The sequence below is a fragment of the Acanthaster planci genome, linkage group LG04 (assembly GCF_054643075.1).
Source record: "Acanthaster planci isolate LZ-2023a linkage group LG04, COTS_SCS, whole genome shotgun sequence".
Lineage (NCBI taxonomy): Eukaryota > Metazoa > Echinodermata > Asteroidea > Valvatida > Acanthasteridae > Acanthaster > Acanthaster planci.
The window spans coordinates 11725949-11748041 of record NC_141780.1 but is presented as its reverse complement, the minus strand read 5'-3'; the positions used below and the strand labels follow the sequence as shown (position 1 = coordinate 11748041).

Here is a 22093-nt window from a genome sequence, read left to right as displayed (position 1 = left end):
TTGATGAGTATAGGGAAGTGGTTTATAAAACCCATCTTTGCCAGATCAGAATTTGATCCACTCTGATCAGATTGGATGAGATTGAACTTGGTTTAATTGGATTTGAATTGTTACCTAGGTTCGGATTGGAGTGATCATCTCAACTGGAATGCAACAACATCTGGCTTTGTTTTCAACTTGTTTCAAATGCATGAACTTGTCAGCCATCTCTAGTCAACCATTATTAAATGTGGTAGTGACAATGTTTGTGCTGGACATTTGCCAGTTACCTGTTGACCGGTTCCATCTAAATATTTTTCAGGATGTCAGTGTGACCCACAAGGGTCTGAAACTCTCCAGTGTAATGGGGATGGGTCCTGTGTCTGTCGTCCTGGGGTGACAGGCAAATACTGTGATAGATGTGCCCATGGTACCACTGGTGAGGTGCCCAACTGTGAACCCTGTGGAGAATGCTTTGATGACTGGGATGAAATCATCAATGCTCTGAGAGGTAAAATGTCTATTCTTGAACATGAATGACTTCAGGGAATTATGCTGGATCTCTGGACAACTTTTTTTTTTTTATCCATGGCCTTCAAAAGAATGACTCACAAAATTAAATATACGCTTTTAAGTACCACAGTACATCTGCAGTCATAAAGTCTCTACACTGAGTTCTACCGTCTGTAACCTCATAAGTTAATCAGTTTTTCATACTCTAAAGTTGATCAAAGTACAGTTTTCCCCTGTCGGTGTAAGTGCCAAAAAAGTTTATTCTCGTTTTTAAATTAACTGTTTCTTTTGAGATTAAAATGGTTTCCCCAAAATATAATAGTTACCCCTAATATTTGCATACTATTACCACCACTGCCATTGCTTGATTACCATGGGTTACAGGCTGGGGTCGGTTGGCTTGATTACCATGGGTTAGAGGCTGGGGTTGGTTTGCTTGATTACCATGGGTTACAGGCTGGGGTTGGTTGGCTTGATTACCATGGGTTACAGGCTGGGGTTGGTTTGCTTGATTACCATGGGTTACAGGCTGGGGTCGGTTGGCTTGATTACCATGGGTCACAGGCTGGGGTTGGTTTGCTTGATTACCATGGGTCACAGGCTGGGGTTGGTTTGCTTGATTACCATGGGTCACAGGCTGGGGTTGGTTTGCTTGATTACCATGGGTTACAGGCTGGGGTTGGTTGGCTTGATTACCATGGGTTAGAGGCTGGGGTTGGTTTGCTTGATTACCATGGGTTACAGGCTGGGGTCGGTTGGCTTGATTACCATGGGTTAGAGGCTGGGGTTGGTTTGCTTGATTACCATGGGTTACAGGCTGGGGTTGATTGGCTTGATTACCGTGGGTTACAGGCTGGGGTCGGTTGGCTTGATTACCATGGGTTACAGGCTGGGGTTGATTGGCTTGATTACCGTGGGTTACGGGCTGGGGTTGGTTTGCTTGATTACCATGGGTTACAGGCTGGGGTTGATTGGCTTGATTACCATGGGTTACAGGCTGGGGTTGGTTGGCTTGATTACCATGGGTTAGAGGCTGGGGTTGGTTTGCTTGATTACCATGGGTTAGAGGCTGGGGTTGGTTTGCTTGATTACCATGGGTTACAGGCTGGGGTTGATTGGCTTGATTACCGTGGGTTACGGGCTGGGGTTGGTTTGCTTGATTACCATGGGTTACAGGCTGGGGTCGGTTGGCTTGATTACCATGGGTTAGAGGCTGGGGTTGGTTTGCTTGATTACCATGGGTTAGAGGCTGGGGTTGGTTTGCTTGATTACCATGGGTTAGAGGCTGGGGTTGATTGGCTTGATTACCGTGGGTTACGGGCTGGGGTTGGTTTGCTTGATTACCATGGGTTACAGGCTGGGGTTGATTGGCTTGATTACCGTGGGTTACAGGCTGGGGTTGATTGGCTTGATTACCGTGGGTTACAGGCTGGGGTCGGTTGGCTTAATTACCGGGGGTTACAGGCTGGGGTTGGTTTGCTTGATTACCGGGGGTTACAGGCTGGGGTTGATTGGCTTGATTACCGTGGGTTACGGGTTGGGGTTGATTGGCTTGATTACCGTGGGTTACAGGCTGGGGTCGGTTGGCTTGATTACCGGGGGTTACAGGCTGGGGTTGGTTTGCTTGATTACCGGGGGTTACAGGCTGGGGTTGGTTGGCTTGATTACCATGGGTTACAGGCTGGGGTTGATTGGCTTGATTACCGTGGGTTACGGGCTGGGGTTGGTTTGCTTGATTACTGGGGGTTACAGGCTGGTGTCGAGCAGATTCTTTTTCTAAAAATGATTATTGATAAAAGTTGTCTGAGTAAACTTCTTGATTGCAATGATGACATGTTGCAGTTCAAACGGAGGAACTGCTGGAGCGAGCTCGTAATATCAAGTCAACAGGAGCCACAGCTGCCTATGATGATGAGTTTAACCGTCTGGAGGGCAAGCTACGTCAAGTGGAGTCTCTGCTGACTGGCCCCAGCATCACCGTGCAGGATCTTGATGGCCTTCATAATGACCTCGATGAAATCAGGCATGTTTGGGCTCATTGATGTGGGAATTATTGAAGGACAAGCTGGCTAGCTCGCATGAGGCAATTGTGGCCACTGTGTTGATGCTGATGGGTACAAATTAAATAAGCGGGAATTGGTTTCTTGTGTTCAGACAATGGATGCCACTGATTCTGGCTGAATATGCATAATACAGTGGTGTCATGGTAGACATTGTTTCAGGGTGACTACCTGCCAATAGAGGCACATCACTGGGTCAGTGAGTCATCAGGGCTGAGACTTGTCAGGATTTCTCCTGATTTCAGGATTTTTTCATTGGGATTTTCCTGATTTCAAGCTCTCTTCAGTGTCTTTTAAAATCTGGAAAATCACGAGTTAATACCATTAAGTTGTTCTTACATATGAAAAGTGATATAAAAACAAAGAAATGGGTATTTTAATGAATGCTTTTCAGCAAACACAGATGCATACCTAAGACCTTACGCTGCTTTGGGTCCTCAAAATCTCTGGTTATTACTTCATGAATATGTCACTTTCCTCCAATGTCACCCCTGATTCATGATAGCCGAACATTAAGTTGTGTGTGTCCTAGTTACTTGGCTGGGCCTTGAGATGATGCAGGAATCTATGGTAGTAGCTACAGCCACTTCTCATAGTTTCATGTGTAATTTCAAGTGATGAAGGTGAACTGGGTCCTAACATTCTTGAGAATTTTTCTTCCAACCTGTGGGACTGTACTGAGTATACCATGATTGTCAAGGATAAGTTTAGGGCCAAACCCAGTTTGAAATCAAACATCCTTAGAAGAAACTTTCAGTTCCCCTTTTGAGGTCCATTTCCTCCCTTGCAGCAAATTCTGTGAATTTCCTGTGAATACTTGACTGAACATCCTTGTTAATATATTCTAGGGCTGATCTGGATGATCTAGTCCGAAAGCTGGATGCTGTGAACAATGATCTCCAGAGGACACAGGTGGAGACATTCCGTGCCAACCGTGAGCTGGGTGCCTTAGAAGCTGAGGGGTTGACATTGAACCTAGATGCTGAAGATCTCAGGGATGAGATTGTAATCATTGAATCTTCCAATGTGGAAGGTAGGACCATTGACATCAGTTGCCTGCCAGGAGTCTGATTTCTAAGAATTTTTCTCATTTTCAGGATTTCTTTAGCCCCAAAGTTCCAGATTTGCAGAGGTTTAATCATTCAGGCTTTGCTCATTTCTTGGCATTTTGTTAAAAATAAATACAAATTGCAAAGTTCAAATAATTTCTTGCCTCTTTGCTCTGTCTTATTAAAAGTTCTGAAAAGTCAGGTTATTTTGTTTCCAGTGCCACAGCCCCTCTGCTGGATGTGTGATGGATTTCTCTAAATACCTTAGTGGCACTCTGACCTAATTCTATACAAGAAAAGTTTTGTCCCCAAACCTGACATTTGTACTTTGTAAGATTTTGCTATGAAACAGCAAACTCTGGAGATTTCGAATTGTCAACTTTAATTGACATTTCGAGAATAAATAGTTTCTCTGTAGTTGTTGAGAAAGGTTGTTTGGGAAGGATCAACATAATTGATCACTTATGTTTTAGGGGAGGGGGAGAGAATGTTGTTGAAAGGCATGAGGTGGTTTTGCAGGCTTTATTAATATTCTGGTTATAGGTCTGATATGAATTACAAAATTGATAAAAAACAAGGTGATTTACATAAGGGTAATTTCAGAAATTAGGGGTCCATTTTTTTCGTGTTCCTGTCACATCTGACGTATGATTTTGTAAGTTGAGAATGCAAATTACCTTCCAAACAAATACTGTATTAGTAGTTTGAATTTAATTCTGGTGATATTTCCATGTCCAATAACGAAGGTCAGATGTAACAGGGACACAAAACATCACTCTTTTAGACCCCTAATTTCTGAAATTACCCGTAAGTGTGATCATACGTGTGATTTAAATCAGTATTGATGTAAATATAGATGCCTGTTTGATTATTGAATATCTCAAACCTTATGCACATTTAGATATGTTCACAGACAGCAGTAGAAACACAGTGATGACCTATTTTTGATGTTAATCCGTCTATTAATTAACCTTCACATTGATGATTGACTGAAAATAATGCTGTCTACAGGAGCCTTCAAGAGCATCTTAGAAAGCCGCAACAAGTCTCAAGCAGCCCAGGCAACAGTTGATGCTGCAGAGGGAGTGGTCTCTGAGTCCAGTGGCATCAGGGACGAGGTGGAGAGAATCATGGCCGAGAGGGAAAGAGAACTAGCCCAGAAACAACAAGATTATCAAGATCGGCTCCGAGAAGTTGACAACCAACTGACTGGGCTGGAAGCAAGGCTAGGGGAACTGAATGAAAAGGTCAGGAGAATTGTATCAAAATGTGAAGAATGAACTGAATGGATGGCTCGGGAGAATTTAGTCAGGATGATTGGAGAAGAAGTGATTCCATCAGTATTGAAATAGTTTCATATGGAATTAATGCTTAGAAACTTATGAATTGAATGAAACAATTATAAAAGTTGAATGTTAAGGTTTTGAGTTGTATTGTGTACTTACCCTGTAGTACATACAGTACATATGTACTGAGCACTCCGGTAATGTACATGTATGTATGTGTAGACAGTGTTTAGACACATACAAATGTACATATACTGTATGTGGGACAAATGTAAGAGATGGGAGGGGGACTACAAGTGACAGATTAGGATTGGGGGGGGAGGGGTACCTGTAGGGGGAGGATCATGGGGACAAGGAACCGCACATGTATGTAAGAAGTGGATGAAATGCTGGATAAGGTTGGCGTAATGGTTGGGCTGGATTAGTGGGATGATGGGACAGCCAGAGTGAGAGGTGAAGAGAATGATGGGGAGGGGGTAGAGTAGGAAATGGGTGGGATGATGGGGAGGGGGCAGAGTAGGAGATGGATAGGATGATGGGGAGGGGGTGGAGTAGGAGATGGATAGGATGATGGGGAGGGGCAGAGTAGGAGATGGATAGGATGATGGGGAGGGGGCAGAGTAGGAGATGGATAGGATGATGGGGAGGGGTGGAGTAGGAGATGGATAGGATGATGGGGATGGGGTGGAGTAGGAGATGGATAGGATGATGGGGAGGGGTGGAGTAGGAGATGGATAGGATGATGGGGAGGGGGCAGAGTAGGAGATGGATAGGATGATGGGGAGGGGGCAGAGTAGGAGATGGATAGGATGATGGAGAGGGGGCAGAGTAGGAGATGGATAGGATGATGGGGAGGGGGCAGAGTAGGAGATGGATAGGATGATGGGGAGGGGGCAGAGTAGGAGATGGATAGGATGATTGGGAGGGGGGTGGAGTAAGATGGATAGGATGATGGGGAGGGGTGGAGTAGGAGATGGATAGGATGATGGGGAGGGGTGGAGTAGGAGATGGATAGGATGATGGGGAGGGGGCAGAGTAGGAGATGGATAGGATGATGGGGAGGGGGCAGAGTAGGAGATGGATAGGATGATGGAGAGGGGGCAGAGTAGGAGATGGATGGAAAGATAAGGTTGATGTTGGATTGGAGATAGATGGGATTAGGGATGGAGTCAAAATAGACATGGCAGACATGGGGTGATGGGATATGGATGATGGGTGTAGAATTGTAGAGGATAGGATGATTGGGTTGGATACAAAGTGCAGAACTGTGCAGGAATTTTAATCATGCACAATCAATCAAACTCACAAATGCGCCGCTTATATAATCATCCAGGTCTAGTCTGACTGTACTGGACCCACATTCTATAGACATTCCTCTTTCCTGTAAAGAACTGTGAAGCTTTTGCACCTGTATCTCCCTTGGTGGTCTTTGTTGATTTACTTTTAAACGACAGGTGCCTTTCGACACACAGTCTGCACACAGCACTAACTAGGATTTTTCTCCTGGAGTACAATGAATTTTATTGCTAAGGTCGATAAAATATCTTTTACATCTGAATTGCAGTCGTATGTCAACCAAATTTAGTAACCATATTTGTATAACTTGGATTCATAACAAGCAGCGAGCCATGGTGGCTTTGCCGTTCTAGTTTCATCTGTCCAGGAGCATACTTGGGGCGCTCGTGTTTCTGAAATTAGAAGAGAAACTGGTACTTGATTTGTTTGCACATTTCCATGCCACTAGTGATGTTCTGTGAAATTTAATGATCCTAGGTGTGTGGTGGACCTGGCGACACCTGCAGTGGGGGATGCGGTGGGGCTGGCTGTGATTTCTGTGGTGGTCTAGGTTGTCAAGGATCCATCTCCATGTCTGAGGTGGCGTTAGACCGAGCCACACAAGCAAATGACAAATTCCTGAGGAAGAAAGAACAGGCAGACAGCACTCTAGCAGAGGTCAGTAATAGGGTGATATTGCTATGGCTGACCTGTGTACTGTATATATCTTCTCATAACCCTGTAAAAAACTTTGGGGTTAAAAGTTAACACAGTTGTGTTGTGAAGTGGGTGCTATGTTTGGTAAATTGATTGCAAGATAGTGTTTGTGATTCTGCCCATTGAGAGTTTGAATTTACAATTGCAGGATGGCTGTGCATCTAAAGGTAAATGACACAAGTCATACCATTAATAGGCCTCACAATTAAGCAGAAACAATCAACAAACTCCTTAGATGTTGATATGTGCATTCTGTCAACTTGATTGTCAATGTACTTGATCATAGATGGACGGTGTCCGTGGACAGACTATGGAAGCCTTAGATCTAGCCAAGATGGCATACGATGCAGCGGCTATGGCTAGGGATGATGCCCAAGGTGCTCAGACCAACTTGACTGGGTTACTGCAAGCCATCAATGACTTCATTGACAGTAAGCGAGTCACACCAGCAGAGATCCAGCAAGTGGCCAGAATGGCTTTGGAAACTCAGATTTCCTCCACTCCGGAGGAAATACAGGGTGAGTCTTTATCAATCAGAAAGATGGACAGTGCGTGAAATTGAAGGCCGCTGACAATCCAATGTGGCTGTAACATTCTGGTAACAACACTGGGGCTTTCTCTGTTGGTTTTGAAAACCTTCCAATTTTGTGAAGAATTAACACCAAATGTCCAGGGAGAAGCTTATAATTGAGTCTAGTGTTTTGTGGATTTTTTGGCCAAGGTTGGTTTTTTCAGATATTTTCAAACTTTTCCACTGCAAATATGATAAGTGAAGGGTTATTTCATAAACAATAATTTGAAAATAAAAACTACACAATGTTAACCATTTGTGAGATGGTTTTCACAATTAGAAGTGTTTTCTTAATTACAGACAGGGTATGACTAGCATTTTATAAAAATTTGATGGTAATTAAATGGAGATATTCAGGATTATAGAATGTACAGTATCTCTTCCAACATGTCTCTCTGAACACTTCAAAATACAAGGAAACTGCAATACCTGTTTTAGAATATTTTTGATGTTTGTAGTCTTTGGATCAAAGATATGATAAATATTGCCTACGCTGGATCTTACAACACCGTAAAGCACATTAGTTAAGCCAAGAAAAAATAGCTCTGCTTCCGATTAAATAGGGTCAGTAGGTAAGGATTTTTGGACAATCTTTTGTGCTGATTGAATGGGACGAAAGTTGCCAAAAAGTGCCTCAGAAGTGATTAATATAAAAACTTACCAGAATTAATGTGGAAATATAATCAACAATTACAATTAACACTTGCATAATGCTAGTCAGGTAAATACAAGTGTTTTGACATGAAAAGAAGTTGTTGACAGGTGTTTGTTTTGAAAGAAGCAACAGGATTTTTAAAAACTAAAAAAAAAAAATTTTTTCTAATTTGCCGATGAAAATTTTTAGGGTTGCACTGAAAAATTACTGACGGTTGGGAAACTGGAAGTGAGATAGGATTAAAATTTTTCATTTTGAGAAGTTGGTATCTCTGAGTATATTACGCTGTAACCATCTTGGGTGAAATATATGCATATTTTATTGTAAAATACATTAAAATGTGTTGACACACTGAAACACGTGAACAGCAAAGTAAATATTAAATTACAAGGAAAATTATTGATTGTGATGTCCTTTATTTTTGGGGGGGAGGAGGGAGAAGTCTAGGATTTATAACAAACTAGTTCACTATAGAAACCTGGGATTCATTGCTTCAGTGTACCCCATACAGTGCAAATCTCCTGTAATAATTGGCACGTAGAGTACCCAAGATTACACAGTTACAGCACAGTGGACACGACACATCAACCGTGGGAAAGATCACCATTATGCATCATCTTTTGCTGCCTGGCAACATCAGCAGTGTGCCCAACGCATGAATGACATACACGCACTTGTAGCATATCACGTGATCATTTCACAACCAAATAAAAATTCGGTATCTAAGACCATAGTATAACAATAGTTACTGTATCTCATTGTCTGTAAAAGAATGTGCTCTAAATATATCATAAAATAACCCTTTTGTTTTGGATGGAATTTCAGATCTTGCCAAGCAGATTGAGGACACGGTAGCCACTTTGGAGAACATTGATCAGATCCTTAATGACACTGCTGAGGATCTGGCCATGGTGCGAGCCCTGAAGGAGAGAGCCGACAAGGCCAAGGAGTTTGCTGATGATGTCTTGGCATCGGCAGAGAGCGTGGTAGCTGCGTTAGCCGAGGCTGCCCAAGCCCAGGACACTGCCAGCAATGCCATCAAAGAAGCTGAGGGGAACATCAATGATGCCAACGATAACCTCATCCAGGTAGGTCTGTGGAGATGTGTGGCCTAATGGTTTGGGATTGTAACTCAAAGGGTCAGGGGGTTTGAATCCAGCAGCTGGTTACATGTTGTGACCGTGGGCAGGTCACTTTACTCCCGTTCATCTCTTTCCATCGGGGGGTATAAAGGGTACGTGTTAGGGCAAAGATGGTGGTTGGGTTTGATTTCAGCCATTTGTGCCTGAAATGGCATCAAGCCCTTGGATCTACAATGGCTTTAGGAATGCTTTGCTATGAATAAAAATTGTGTGAAACTAAATCACCTGCCTATTCAAAACGTACAGGAAGTAACCTGCCAGGAATGTAGAATTCTGTAGAATTAAGTAAGTCATACATTGTATGGATGTTTACCCCAATAAGTATCTCGCCATGAAACTTTTTTGATTATCATGGATAATAAGCGGAAGGCATTTATTCCAGCCTATCCACTTTATAGGCAGAGGCAATATTATATGACCTTTTCAATAGAATGATGGGAGGCCAGTTGTTCAGAAGCTGATGGGGCTTGTCTCCTTTTGGCAATAAGGTAATAACACTGTTTCTGGGTCATTGAAAGCTGAGCAGATTCTTAGGCATAGTTCAATGACCTTAGTAGGTACCAGGATAAGTCATCACTGAAGGACATTCAAAAGCTCATCACTAATACCATCGGAGCCCAGGAGACTTTCCATTTTCAGTTGTTCAAAGCTTTAGTGTATTTCTGTGTGAGTTAATGGAGGTTCAACATATTTCCCTGTGAAGGCATTTATCTCTGTATCGGCTAAAATAGACTTTCAATCAATCTCAGTATCAGCCTCACAAAAAGAATAGAGCTTCTTGTAGAAGTCTCTTGCTTCTAAAAGAACATCCTCACTCCGAGTCAACATGCAATTATCATCTTTAACAATCAGGTAAATATTCTTATTAACTAAATTACGTTTTACCGTATTAAGAAAATATGTCAAAGGCTTTTCTCCTTGCTCCATCCTTTGAGTCTTTGATCTAATAAGAACTCCTTCCATTTTAAGTTGACGCAAATTAAAAAGGTTGATCAGTTCACTATTAAGAGTTTCAAATGCCTCAAAATCTCTCTTACACACTATACAGAGATTTAGCTCTCCAGGTTACATTCAGCTTTACAGGCCTTTTTCTATGTTGTGAAAGAACTAATACTAGATGGCATTTCAAAGAAAAGCTGTTCTTGATTGAAATGAATATCTCTGGGATGAACATTGTTGGAAGTTATTTGGTTAGTAAGGGGAGGTGCATAATCTTTCACCACTCAAGTATAATATTTTAAACTAGCTTTTCAGAAGAGAAAGAATTAGTGTAATTTCCAATAGCCCCCACCACGATACATACGAATGAAATCAAGTTAGATGTCAGACTACGTGTAACTTAGAATTAAGCTTTGATGAAATTAGGAAAAAGTCTAATCTAGACTAATCTAGATTGTTATGGAACGCCCTGAATTTTGTGAATGCTACCCTAACAGGATTCCCAAGAATGCAACTTCCACCTTTAAGTGCCCCACCCCCCCAAAAATCCCCAAACTCTTACCCAAATAATACCTGTAGATCACCCAATGACAGTATTGTAGATGTATGTAACTATAAAGGCAAATCATACCCAATAATGTCCCGATGGGGCTCCACTCTACCTGTGATGAAACAGGGACATTTCAAGAGCAAACAAGAACTAGTTACATTGCAATTACCAAAGACACACGCCAGTTCTAGGGCAAGGCAAACCATGCACTTTTTCAAATTAAATTCATACAAAAAATATAGAATACCTTTGTCAGTTCTCCATTTTCCTGCAAGGAATTTCAGTTTAGTTCCCCTTTTATAGAGAGCTTTTATCATACTTCTTCATTCCATTTTGGTTTTTTTTTTTTGCTGGTCTTGCGTTGTAAGGTCATGTACAATGTATATGGACGAACCCTCCAACGCCCGACGATGTTCCCTGAATATCTTGAGTTTGTTTTGATAGAACAACATTTTAACCAAAAATGTTCTTATCTTGTCCATCCTGGTGAGCACATTCTATGCTCGGTAACTTTCCCCAGCCGAACTTCGATGTCATAAAAGTTCTCTGTCAAAGGAATACAGTTCTCCCCCTGGAGTGTGTACGGTACATGTGTTATCGTTGCATGCACTGTGTACAACTTGCGTCCCTCTGCCATTGCGTTTCATTTATGAGACAATTTTCAGTTTTAATGAATCGTGATAGAATTTTGTGGATCACTGATAACTGCGTGTGTATTACACTTCTAGATCTTTGAATGTCACCAATTATAGCTTACATGTATAATTGCAATTGAAGTGAATGGGGACAATGGTTTTGTTGCAGTAAATGTTATAATTGTATCCATGACGAAGTAAGAACAGCTCTTGTAGTGGCTTACATGTAGTATGGTACCTGAATCTACTCCTACAATCAAATAGATATGCCGTGTATTGTAGGGAAGCTGTGGCCGACTTGACTTGCAAAACCCTCCGACGAATGTTTCGTGAACTTTTCATTTTCCCCAAATCACACCCTTGGGATATACAACTTCAGCTTCTATGGTGTCATAGATTGAAGCGCTGTCCAATGATATTTGGTCACACCCTCTGCATCAGTAGTTGGTGCCTGTTGATTTCATTGAGCTGTCACTGGACAGATTTTGGTGGCCAGAGTAACCTCTCAAGTTGCATGAAATGTGCATGCTCTGATAATTGTGGTAAAATACCCACAGTGTTTTGCATTTCTTTCCTTGAAAAGCTTTTGCGAAAGTGAATGGTTGTCATCTGTATGACAAGGTGCTGCAGATAATAATTGTCCAAGATCTTAGTGATTGCGACTTAATTTCTAACCCTTACCCAGAAAAAAGACATTGCTTTTATATTAGTGCCCACAATTGTTAACATCTGTTGCCTGTAAACCTTGTAGTTTTTCCATGTTGTGTTGCAAAGCTTAAACTAAACTTCAAAGTAGCTGTCAGGATTTTGTAAAATGTATGAATTTTAAACCTAGACCAATTATCCTTTGGAGTTTGACTTAACCTACTCACGGACCATTTACCCAGGGATGTTCAACTTAAGCTCAGAGCTGGTTCAGTGCGTGTTACGGCTGGCATTATATCAAAGCAGAACTTAAATAGGATTATGTAACACTTTCTCTAATAATAAAACATAAATTCCTGTCTACCACTTTGTTTTCTTATAATATTTTAAGTCAGGGTACACCCTTTCTAAAAATATGCTGCTCAAGATATTTCATCCTATACATTCTGAGAAAAGTGTACCACAAAATTGGGGAATTTTGCCTCATTAAAACTTTGTTTGTCCTTGAAATCGATAAGTGAAGAAGATTTATTTGTCAAAACGAATAGATTTAAGCACTGCGTCGTCGGCTGCACTGTACATGCTGCATGCTGCAACCCGTGTCATGTGGTCGCAAGTTTTTTTGAGAAAGTCGAGAGTGCCTGCAGGGGGTAATTACAATCCATAACACGCATGGAACCAAGGTCGCACATGTGTTTGCACTGGGGCCGCTTGTGGTTGCACATCCCTGGGTAAATGGTCCGTGACTTATTGAAGTGATGAATGGTTGCCTAGTCTTTGACCGTTCAAATCACAGCCTTGGGCAAAGTTGTACTGCTGGTTTTCAGTAGTCTGATAATCAAGTAAAGAGGGTACCAGCAACATGTGTAAGATGTTGCAGACCATAAATGTAGCAAGATGCAATTAATGGGAAAATGTGAGTGACCATGGAATTTAACAAACTTACTCAACCAGGGTCATTTGAGTAGGACTGTATTGCACCTAATAAAAAGCAATTCGCGGTAGTTAAAGTACTCTGAATGCATTGTCAATGCAGAGACCAAGTATTCATGTATATATGCAATATGTTGGCTTACTCACTCCTGTTCATGTATTGACCTGTTTGTATAAATTTTGATGATTGTTCCTCATGTCTTCATTTGGTTCTCAGATTGAGTCAGAAGCTGGAGCAGCTATTGACAAGGCCAACGACCTGGATGAAAAACTGACCCAGATGGAAGAACAGCTCAGCAGAGTCCAGGGAAAATTTACTGACAATGAAGAGAAAATACGTACTGCCTTGAACTTCGCCAACACGGCTGATGCTGATGCCGACCAGGCTATACAGGTTAGTGAAGAAAAGGGATAGCCAGGGTACACTGAGGGGATGACCTTGATATACTGTTGGGGGGGGTTAGCTGCTGTACACAGGGCAAGGGGGAGTTTAGCTGGTCGTACTAGATAGTCAGGGTACACGACTGGTTCAAGTGGAATAACACTGTGCTGTAGGAACAACTAGGTCATGCAAGTTCAGCCAGGATATGTATTGGGGTTATAAGGGGTACATAGAGGGGTCAGCAGGGGTGCATAACCAGGTCAGATATGCACAGTACGGATTAAGTACAGAAGTACAGATTAGATGGGATGAATCAAACATCCAACCTGGTGCAATAAGAGCTGCGCTGGGGTCAGCTGTGATATATGTACAAGAGATGCTTTGAAGCAGAATGAAAGGCATCAGTTGGGATGTGGAAGGTTAGCTGGGGTACAGTAGGGGTCAGCAGGGTGTGCAAGGAGGAAGGCTGGGTGTGTGTACAGAACCTAATTTGGTTCACAAACATCTTCTAAAATGAAATCTAAACATTCGCCTCATTTTTGATCCATTGCTGTTGGTAGAGTGTTGGTGAGCTGGAAGCCAAGTTCAACCAGACGTCAGACCAAGTCATGACAAAATCCCAGGAGGCCAGTGATGCTCGGAAGAAAGCAGAAGACCTGATGGAAGAAGCTGTGGCCTTCCAGGAGAGGGTCAGCAGCCAACTAGATAACCTCAGAAGTAAGTGATCTCATGGACATTCAATCTCATCACTTTCTGTAGTATCTGAGTGACTTTGAAGTGAGACTAGCAGATACTTCATACGAGTTTCATTAGTGAGTTTTCATCCCACATACAAGTGATGTAATTTTGGAAAATTCTCTCACATGGTGAGGCATCAACTTAACCACTTCATGCCGGGGTATTTTTCAATGTTGATGATGCTGGGCCGGCATGACTATCATTTTTTCCGTTTTTCAAAATCCTTCAAAAATTCATCATTTCATTTAACGGTCGTTTATAGCCGCACCAAGTAATCTTTAGGCACTACTCTAAGTTGACAGGTGACCTTCACTGACGCCCGAGTATTTCAGCCAGGCCAGCAGCCTTGTAAACAGAGCCCAGATTGTGCGGTGTTGTATAACTGTCTTTTATTCACGAACCTGGCTCAGTGCACTGCTGACCTCTTTTCAATAGGGGCCAGATTAGCATGCAGCGGTGCTGTGTGGCTCATCCCACGGTGGTGGAGAGCTTTTGTCCCCAGTGGTAATCCGCTTGCTCTCAATGCCCCAAACCCTGGTATACAGTTTCAAAATAACGCTGGATTATCACCACTTTTGAGAGTGAAAAATGCCGGTAATGCCCAGCAGCCTGGTCTTTTGTTCGGAGTACGGACTTTTGTTACTGGGCCCTGTTTCCTTTGTCCGAGTTCGGAGACCCCGGCTGGTAGTGGTTAATGAGGACATTGTAATGTTTTCAAAATTATTTAATTTGTCTCTCTAGGTTTTCTATAACTTTAGCTGTGCTCTTAGGCAAGTATAACCTGCTGACCTCATTTTGTGAAATCAAGCTTTAAAGTTCAAAGTGAACTTTTATCATCATTACACAGAATTAACTTAAAAGATTGCAAATTAGTTAATATTACATCAAATAAGAGTTATTTGGATATTATAAATGGAAATTGTAAAAATATTTCAAATTGTCAGAAGAAATTGAGAGACTAATTTTCCATTATCCCCCCAAAAAGTTCAGCCACATCCAGTGGGTTTTCCCAGAGTGCATCGCATATTCCAATGGATTATGCTAAAAGTACCACCTACGTAGCATGCTGTTTTTACAGCTCTTTTTAGATAATAGCTTCAGAGTCAATATTCTTTCAAGGTCTCAATTGATATACTTTCTGTCTTTTACAGGGATGCAAAGTGTCTTTGAGCAGAACAGGAATACAATGGTGGACCTATCATCACAGATTGAAGCCCTAAACATGAGGATGATGGGTTTACTACAAAATATCCAAGAGCGTTCAGAATATTACCGAACATGCAAGGGGACCTAATTGAGCAAGCTGCATTTTCACAGCCGGGGGCCTATTTCATCCCACTACCGAGTTTTCCTCACATTTCATATGGAGACTTTGTTAACACAGAAAAGTAGTTAAGGCACATTTCGCTTGGGCAAGAAGGAAAGCTTTAAGTCAAAAAAATAACTGCAAATATTAGATATTTTCTTTTTAAAGGGAGCAAGACTTGCAGGTTGTCCTCTTTAAGTGTCGGCACGCTTTGGAATTAAAGATTCTATCACAAATATTGTCGCAAATAGTTGTGAGGAATTTTATAAGCTGCAGCCATCATATTTGACTGTCTTCCATTAGAATTCTTCTCGCAAAGCTGATAACATCACCTGAAAAATAAAGTACATGCCTATGAAGTCAAGTTTTCAAACGGTTCCTTTGAGTTGAAGCACAAGGCATGGAATTCTGCACAATATCTTTCACTGAGCTTTTCTCAGCTGTATAAAGATATCATCAATGCTCATAAGAAATACACAAGTACATGTAACTTACTTTGCTATTTCTCTGTCTTACTGTCGTCAGATCAAACTTGTCAGACATGTAGATCTCAGTACTTGGTTTTACTCGTAACACTGCCATCTCTTTGTCAACATATTTTTATATCTGCTGAACTACGCTTTTGTATATAAAACAATACTCAAAGGACTGTTGCTCAAGTTATCACTCGTAGGGTGGTGTACGTTAATAGTACTCTATTTTCTGTACTCTTTTTTATTGTATTTATGTAACCCATTAGTTGTTTGATATTGTTACTGTTGTGTAAAGACAACCGAAGCTGCCTTTGCATTTTTTTAACTACAGAGGTTGATATTAGTATAAGTCTGTTACCTGCATTTAGCAAGCCTGCCACTTAGTCCTTGGTTTTGTCGTTAGATGTCAGGTTTTTCCCATTTTTTAAAACGAGGTATTCCTGGAGATCAACTTGAAACAACATTCAGACACATTACCACTATTTTCTTGTGATTTAGATTTGGTTTTATTTATCTTATTAATGCAACTAGAAATAAGTACACGGGTCACAAAAATTCTTCAAGAGGGCAGAGTGCCTTTTAGCCCAATGGTGGCCCAGTATTGTGGGCAATGATCACCTGAAAGCTACAGAGGCGGACCCATCACTGTTGTACTCCTGGTATTGTTCTTTCATACGTTGGTGTGCTTAGATCTTCACAGTTTTGTTAATGTGCTGCAGACAAGACCACAGGAGGCAGGTGTACTAATGGAGGCAACTAGGCCACAATATTAGTCTTGTGTACCAGGCTGAAACCAACGGGCAGTATTTATAGTAGTTTGACAGTATTTTATAGTGTTGTGTAGAGTACTTTTTTGTATGTATTGGGAATTTTGTTAACAAAATTGTAATTAAGGCATTTTGAGTGAACTTGCATGAGCAGTAATGGCTTGATTACCAAGCTAATTATAGTATGAATATGACATTTGAGATCAGTCTGGGATAAATTCACACTCTTCTTTGACCAATGCTCTCTGTTCAGTTCAGGACACACTTTATAAATGTCACTTCCTCTTCAGATTGTCTGTTTCTGTACCACATTATTTTTTTTTCACATTCATTTGACCTTTAATTCCCCCAGAACTGAGAAACCACATCCGTGCTGCCTTGGATAGCTTAGGAGTTTGTTCTACATGTATAAATGTCTGTGTGTGATTACCCATTAGATATTTATATAAAGAATAAGGTGAACAGTGTGACAGCAGATGACAGTTGAACCACCACCCCCCCTCCATAGAGGTATTTGGTCAGGAATATGAATGATCGACGTCCAATTCTGGAGTCAGACAGATGGTTTGTTTACTGCTCACAGAGTTTGTTCCATTATACAAGGATTGTTGTTTGACAGAATGTGATGGATTCATTGAACTGGTTTTAGATCACTTTGTGTTTTATCATTGTCGTCTGTTGTCACTTTCAAACAGCATAAGCAAGTGTGAGTTTATCCCACTGCTCAACCAATTGTGAGTTTTTTTATTTAACTTTCACTACAGTTTAAAACAGAAAACTCTGTAATCATTTTTTTTTAATTTTTGGACAAGGTGCTCTAGTGTGTTTTGCTTTCATTTTGGGGGATGTGATTGGTGCTATTTAGCATTTTTGTTCATTTGATTTCTGTTTGATCGACACTTATTAAATACATCTAGTTTATGTCTATTGTAACAAGTGCTTTTGCCAATTAAAATCAGCTATGGGATAATTTAAATTTCAGGTTTTGAAAGAGGTCCCTTGTAAGGAAATTGAATCCATTTAAGTCCAACAACTGCATGGTGCTAGGCAAAGCATACTGTTGACGTTGTTAAAGGTAGGTATGAATAAATAAAAAGTTCAAATGCAGTCAAGTAGGAGGTCAATAAAATGTTTCAGTTTATTGGCTGACATCCTCTGAATAAGAGGAATATAATCAGCACATGAAATAAATCATCAATAATTGAAATTTTTATGACATTTTCAAAAATTAAGTTTGAGAGTGATTGTAACTTGTATGTTTGACTTTTAAAGAATGTTCTAATCATTGTCCTCCACTTGAGAAGATATTTCATTGGAAATAAGAAACCACTCATGGAATGTATCCCATTTCATACATTTACTTTTGTGGATTTTTAATATCATACAAAAATAAAGTTTGAGCGTGGATAGTCAAGTTTAGGTCTCCAAGGTGTTGGAAATTGCCAACTTCCAAAACAGTTTCCAATACTAAAGGGAGTAATCATTGACCTTCCACCAGAAATGAGTCATGTTATATTTGTTTTATCATACCTTAAACATAATTCAGTTGCCATTACAATTTCAGGAATCATTTAAAGTGCTTATGTCAACATGTCTCACCATTTTTTTCACGTGTGGTAAGGGTGATGCTTATGTGTGTTTTCTCCGCATAAGCGACAGTTCCATAGTAGCTTTGTAAACAGTTGGGGCATAAAGTTTACATACACCTGGTAGAACAAGAACAGTTTTCCTTAAAGTTCACAACTTCACTCATTTCTACCAAATTTTCTTTCTAACTATTTCAAACAGTAAAAGATGTAGAGAAACTGTTTTGTATGTTTTACTAAGTGTATGTAAACTTTTTGCCCCAACTGTAGCATGTGCCTAGTTATTGTGTTCCCCATATGCTTACACATTACTTTGACATGCTTTGATCCTTGTCTGGATCCAGCATAGTTGCTGTCATATGATAGTGTATGATTATAGCTGCCTGTGATTAAACTTGACAAGTACCTTCATGCTTAAATTTCATCACTGGTATTTTGTATGCCCAGGGGCAAAAGGTCACTTTTCCAGGTCATTGGTTTATTTGACCTCTTGGGCATTTTTCAGACTCAACCTCTCCTGTGACCTTTTGACTCATTGGTCTCCAAATGCTTGGCTGTCATTTGGGCACTGAATTAGATTTTATGAAAATTATTTGCTTACAAAGATGAAAAGTGATTCAGTCATTTTTAGGGGTTTAACCCTGCAATTTGCCCTAATATATCTCGCTCATGTGTCCATTAATCCATGTGAAAAAAATGAATACTTAAACTTACTAATTAAGTCACGTTTGGTTCGAAATTAATGAGTGTTTTGTTTATCTCTTTTGTAACTGAAACATTAGCCCTTTTAGTAACAGTTTTTTTCTGCATAAAGTGTTGATGATTAGGTTGGTTTATTGGTACTCACAATTTTAGTATACAGTTCAGTTGTTTGAAGATACTACATGTAGTTGATTGCATGTTACTTTGAATTTGGTGCAAATGCAGTAACAGGAATCTAATGTGTTTCTTGAAAGGCACTGTTTTATTATTTCAGCCACTGTGAATGACATCTCCTCCATATAGTCAGTCAAAAGGTAAAAGGTTGATTTGAAAGATTCTCTGGAAAAAATGGAGTTTTTTTTAATTATGTTCGAAAAATTAAACTCTGGAATTAAATTTATTGGTAACACTAACAGTTTTGTATAGATCGTGGTCAATCTCAATAAAATTCGAATTTAAAGCCCCCAATATTTATTTCTGTGCTGTAATGATTGTTTTGTTTTTCCAGACTTGGATTCCCAGTAATAATGCTTCTATTCGAAGTGGAGAAAGAATGTTTGTCTCCCTTTGCTACCACTTGATATATCTCAAATTTCTTGAAAGTCAGGTGTATGAACTGCTCTCTATGAACTGCCCTGGTCGAATGTCAGACCAAGATCAACTTACCGGTAGACCACCAGTGCTTTTCTGTGATTGCGTGTTCATCTGCTGCGCTGCAAAAAGTGACCTCAACGAAGGAATATTAGTTCGGACCTGCAAGGTGGCGCTGCCCATGGAGTACCCTGGATCATGGAGAGGGTCGATGTTGTTTGTCAAACCCACACAGGTCGATCGCATCTAAGTAAAAGGATCCGAACAAAGACGGGCACGATGGCTGTACGCATTTCGTTATCTCAATTAGACTTGCACGAATTTAGTGAGTGCGATGTTTGTTTTTACGTATTTACAGACTCCACTTCGCACAGTATTTATGAAAATGTGATAACTAGGCCTAGCTATCAATGCTATGATTATACAATATAATTATCGTTTAATTTATTTCGCTAGGTAATGTATTTTTAAGTATAGACATTTTCCATTCCTTTGAATCATGTCAGGCAAAGATTGGAGTTTTAAAAATTGTAAAGGAAACATTTCAGACCTACTGAGTGGAATTTGTAGTAGGTCTGCTGCTCCTTGGAAATGTTGCTTATAGAGTTTGATATTTCTGTTATGTGTTAATGATCTGGAGTGCGGTACCTCGGGTTACCTCCAATATAATGGGGAGTGTGTTGCTTCTCAGTAATAAAATCTACTGAGGGGATATAAGTAGGACACATTTTGGATATCATTTTTAGATAACATGTCTCTTCCATGAACTGCGAAACTTATTGTTCAGATCATCAGATTCTATGGTGATTATACTTTAATTTGACATAAAAATTACGATGCTCTAGATATTATGTCCTGTTCACCTGAATGCATGGGGTACGGATGTATGTAAGGGCCACTTGCAAAAAAAATTTCGAGATCTTGCCGCGGCGTCAATTTGATATCCCGCCGCAGCAGTTTCATAAGCCCTATTCAACGTGCCGTTTTCAAATGTGTCTTTAGCGTGACATGCAGTAAGATTTTGTTTTAGATTGCTAATTGGAACAAAAGGGGATGTTACATTTCATCCAAGCTTGATTTACAACACAAAAGAAATCTCTTTGGGGGTATGAATGTCCATATCCGCGAGTGGGGTAGACTACTTTGACTCCCTGGTAGATTGTTGAAAGGATTACGGTGCCTTTTCATTTATAGTTTAAATAATCCTATTTACATACGCGCCACGAGGGGGGAACGAAGAAAAAAACAAGAAAAGAAAACAGCAAAAGAAATGAAACTTAGAAATGAAATAGAACATAATAATTTACTTGAGAAAAAAAATCGAACCTCTTCCAGCAGTTAAATGTTACTGTTTTAACTAGACGGTTGCCCCCCCCATTCTGGAAATACCCGTGCATATTTTTAGCCAATGTGTTTTGTCACTTTCGGACCAAACCTCGATGCTGATATCATTCTAACATTAAAATCAGCCATGATTTGGGAGATTTCAGCTGGCAAAAAGAAAAATAAGGTGGAGGTGAAAGGAAAACTAACACACACTTTTTCCTCAACTTTAATGAAATCCGTGCTCTTTGATTTCACATCCAAGCGTTCCCTTGTCACAAACCACCAATACAGTGCAGGGCGCAGGGAAGAGCAAATACATAACACATTTTTGTCGAGAACTTATTGGATGGAGTCGATTTTAATTAACACCCACAAAGACAAGCAGTCGTCCCGGTGTATCATATCGCATTACATGTGAATACGGCCAAGTATACATCGGGGAAACTGGAAGGAACCCCTCCCCACCAGACTCCAAGAACACCGCTCGCACGGCCGACGAGGAGAATACGACAAGTCGGCCAACATCAAACATGCACACGCCACGGACCACCCCATCCAATGGGACAAAGCAGAACTCATCGCCCCCATCCAGAACTGGCTCCCAAGGAGAATCCGAGAAGCCATCGAGATTTTTCGGCACAACACCGTACCCCAAGACATCGGTTTCAAGCTCAGCGACATCTGGCGCCCACTAGCACCCAAGCAGACACCTACTTCCGGACAGTAGCGTCCCTTATACCCGAAACCCATGCACCCCCCAGGCGTTAGGGTTTTCTCTACCCGAAGCCACCCCCGGCATAAGGGTCCCCTACACCCGAACCCAAGGTTTCCCGCCAATTCTAGGATCCAACACCTTCACGCATGTCTCTTGTACCATGCAACCATGGCAAAGTAAAACTTTGGATCCGAACAAAGACGGGCATGATGCCACACGAGGTCAGTGTGCATTTCGTGATCGAAATTTGACTTGAACTTGAAATTTTGAACTTGACACGGAGTGAGTGTGGTGCTTGCTTTACGTATTATTCATTTTGTAGACTTCACTTTGCATAGTATTAATTTTATCCGTTAATTTGACAACTAGGCCTAGCTGATAAGACTTGAAGGTTTTCATGGTGAAAGAACTAAAACGACTGCGGTTACGCCATGGATCAATCTCTTTCTTGAGTATGTGTGGTCCCCGGTTCTTCTCAGAACCACACATAGTCAAGAAAGAGAATGATCCATGGTGTAACTGCAATCGTTTTTACTCATACGCCCAGCTGGCTACGCT

At 40.8% G+C, this 22093-nt stretch overlaps 1 protein-coding gene across 2 annotated transcripts in view; it reads left to right on the top strand.

The window, feature by feature from the left end:
* The window catches only part of LOC110983930 (laminin subunit beta-1-like), a 62158-nt gene extending 42787 nt beyond the window's left edge, over window positions 1-19371 (top strand). For both annotated transcript variants that reach the window (XM_022243605.2, XM_022243607.2), the window contains exons 20-29: window positions 302-490; window positions 2335-2515; window positions 3401-3585; window positions 4613-4848; window positions 6661-6840; window positions 7166-7397; window positions 8931-9193; window positions 13167-13343; window positions 13892-14048; window positions 15221-19371. In XM_022243605.2, the coding sequence (XP_022099297.2) occupies window positions 302-490; window positions 2335-2515; window positions 3401-3585; window positions 4613-4848; window positions 6661-6840; window positions 7166-7397; window positions 8931-9193; window positions 13167-13343; window positions 13892-14048; window positions 15221-15363 (1943 nt within the window). In that variant the 3' untranslated portion in view covers window positions 15364-19371. The remainder of the gene's footprint in view (window positions 1-301; window positions 491-2334; window positions 2516-3400; window positions 3586-4612; window positions 4849-6660; window positions 6841-7165; window positions 7398-8930; window positions 9194-13166; window positions 13344-13891; window positions 14049-15220) is intronic.
* Window positions 19372-22093: the final 2722 nt, after the last annotated feature.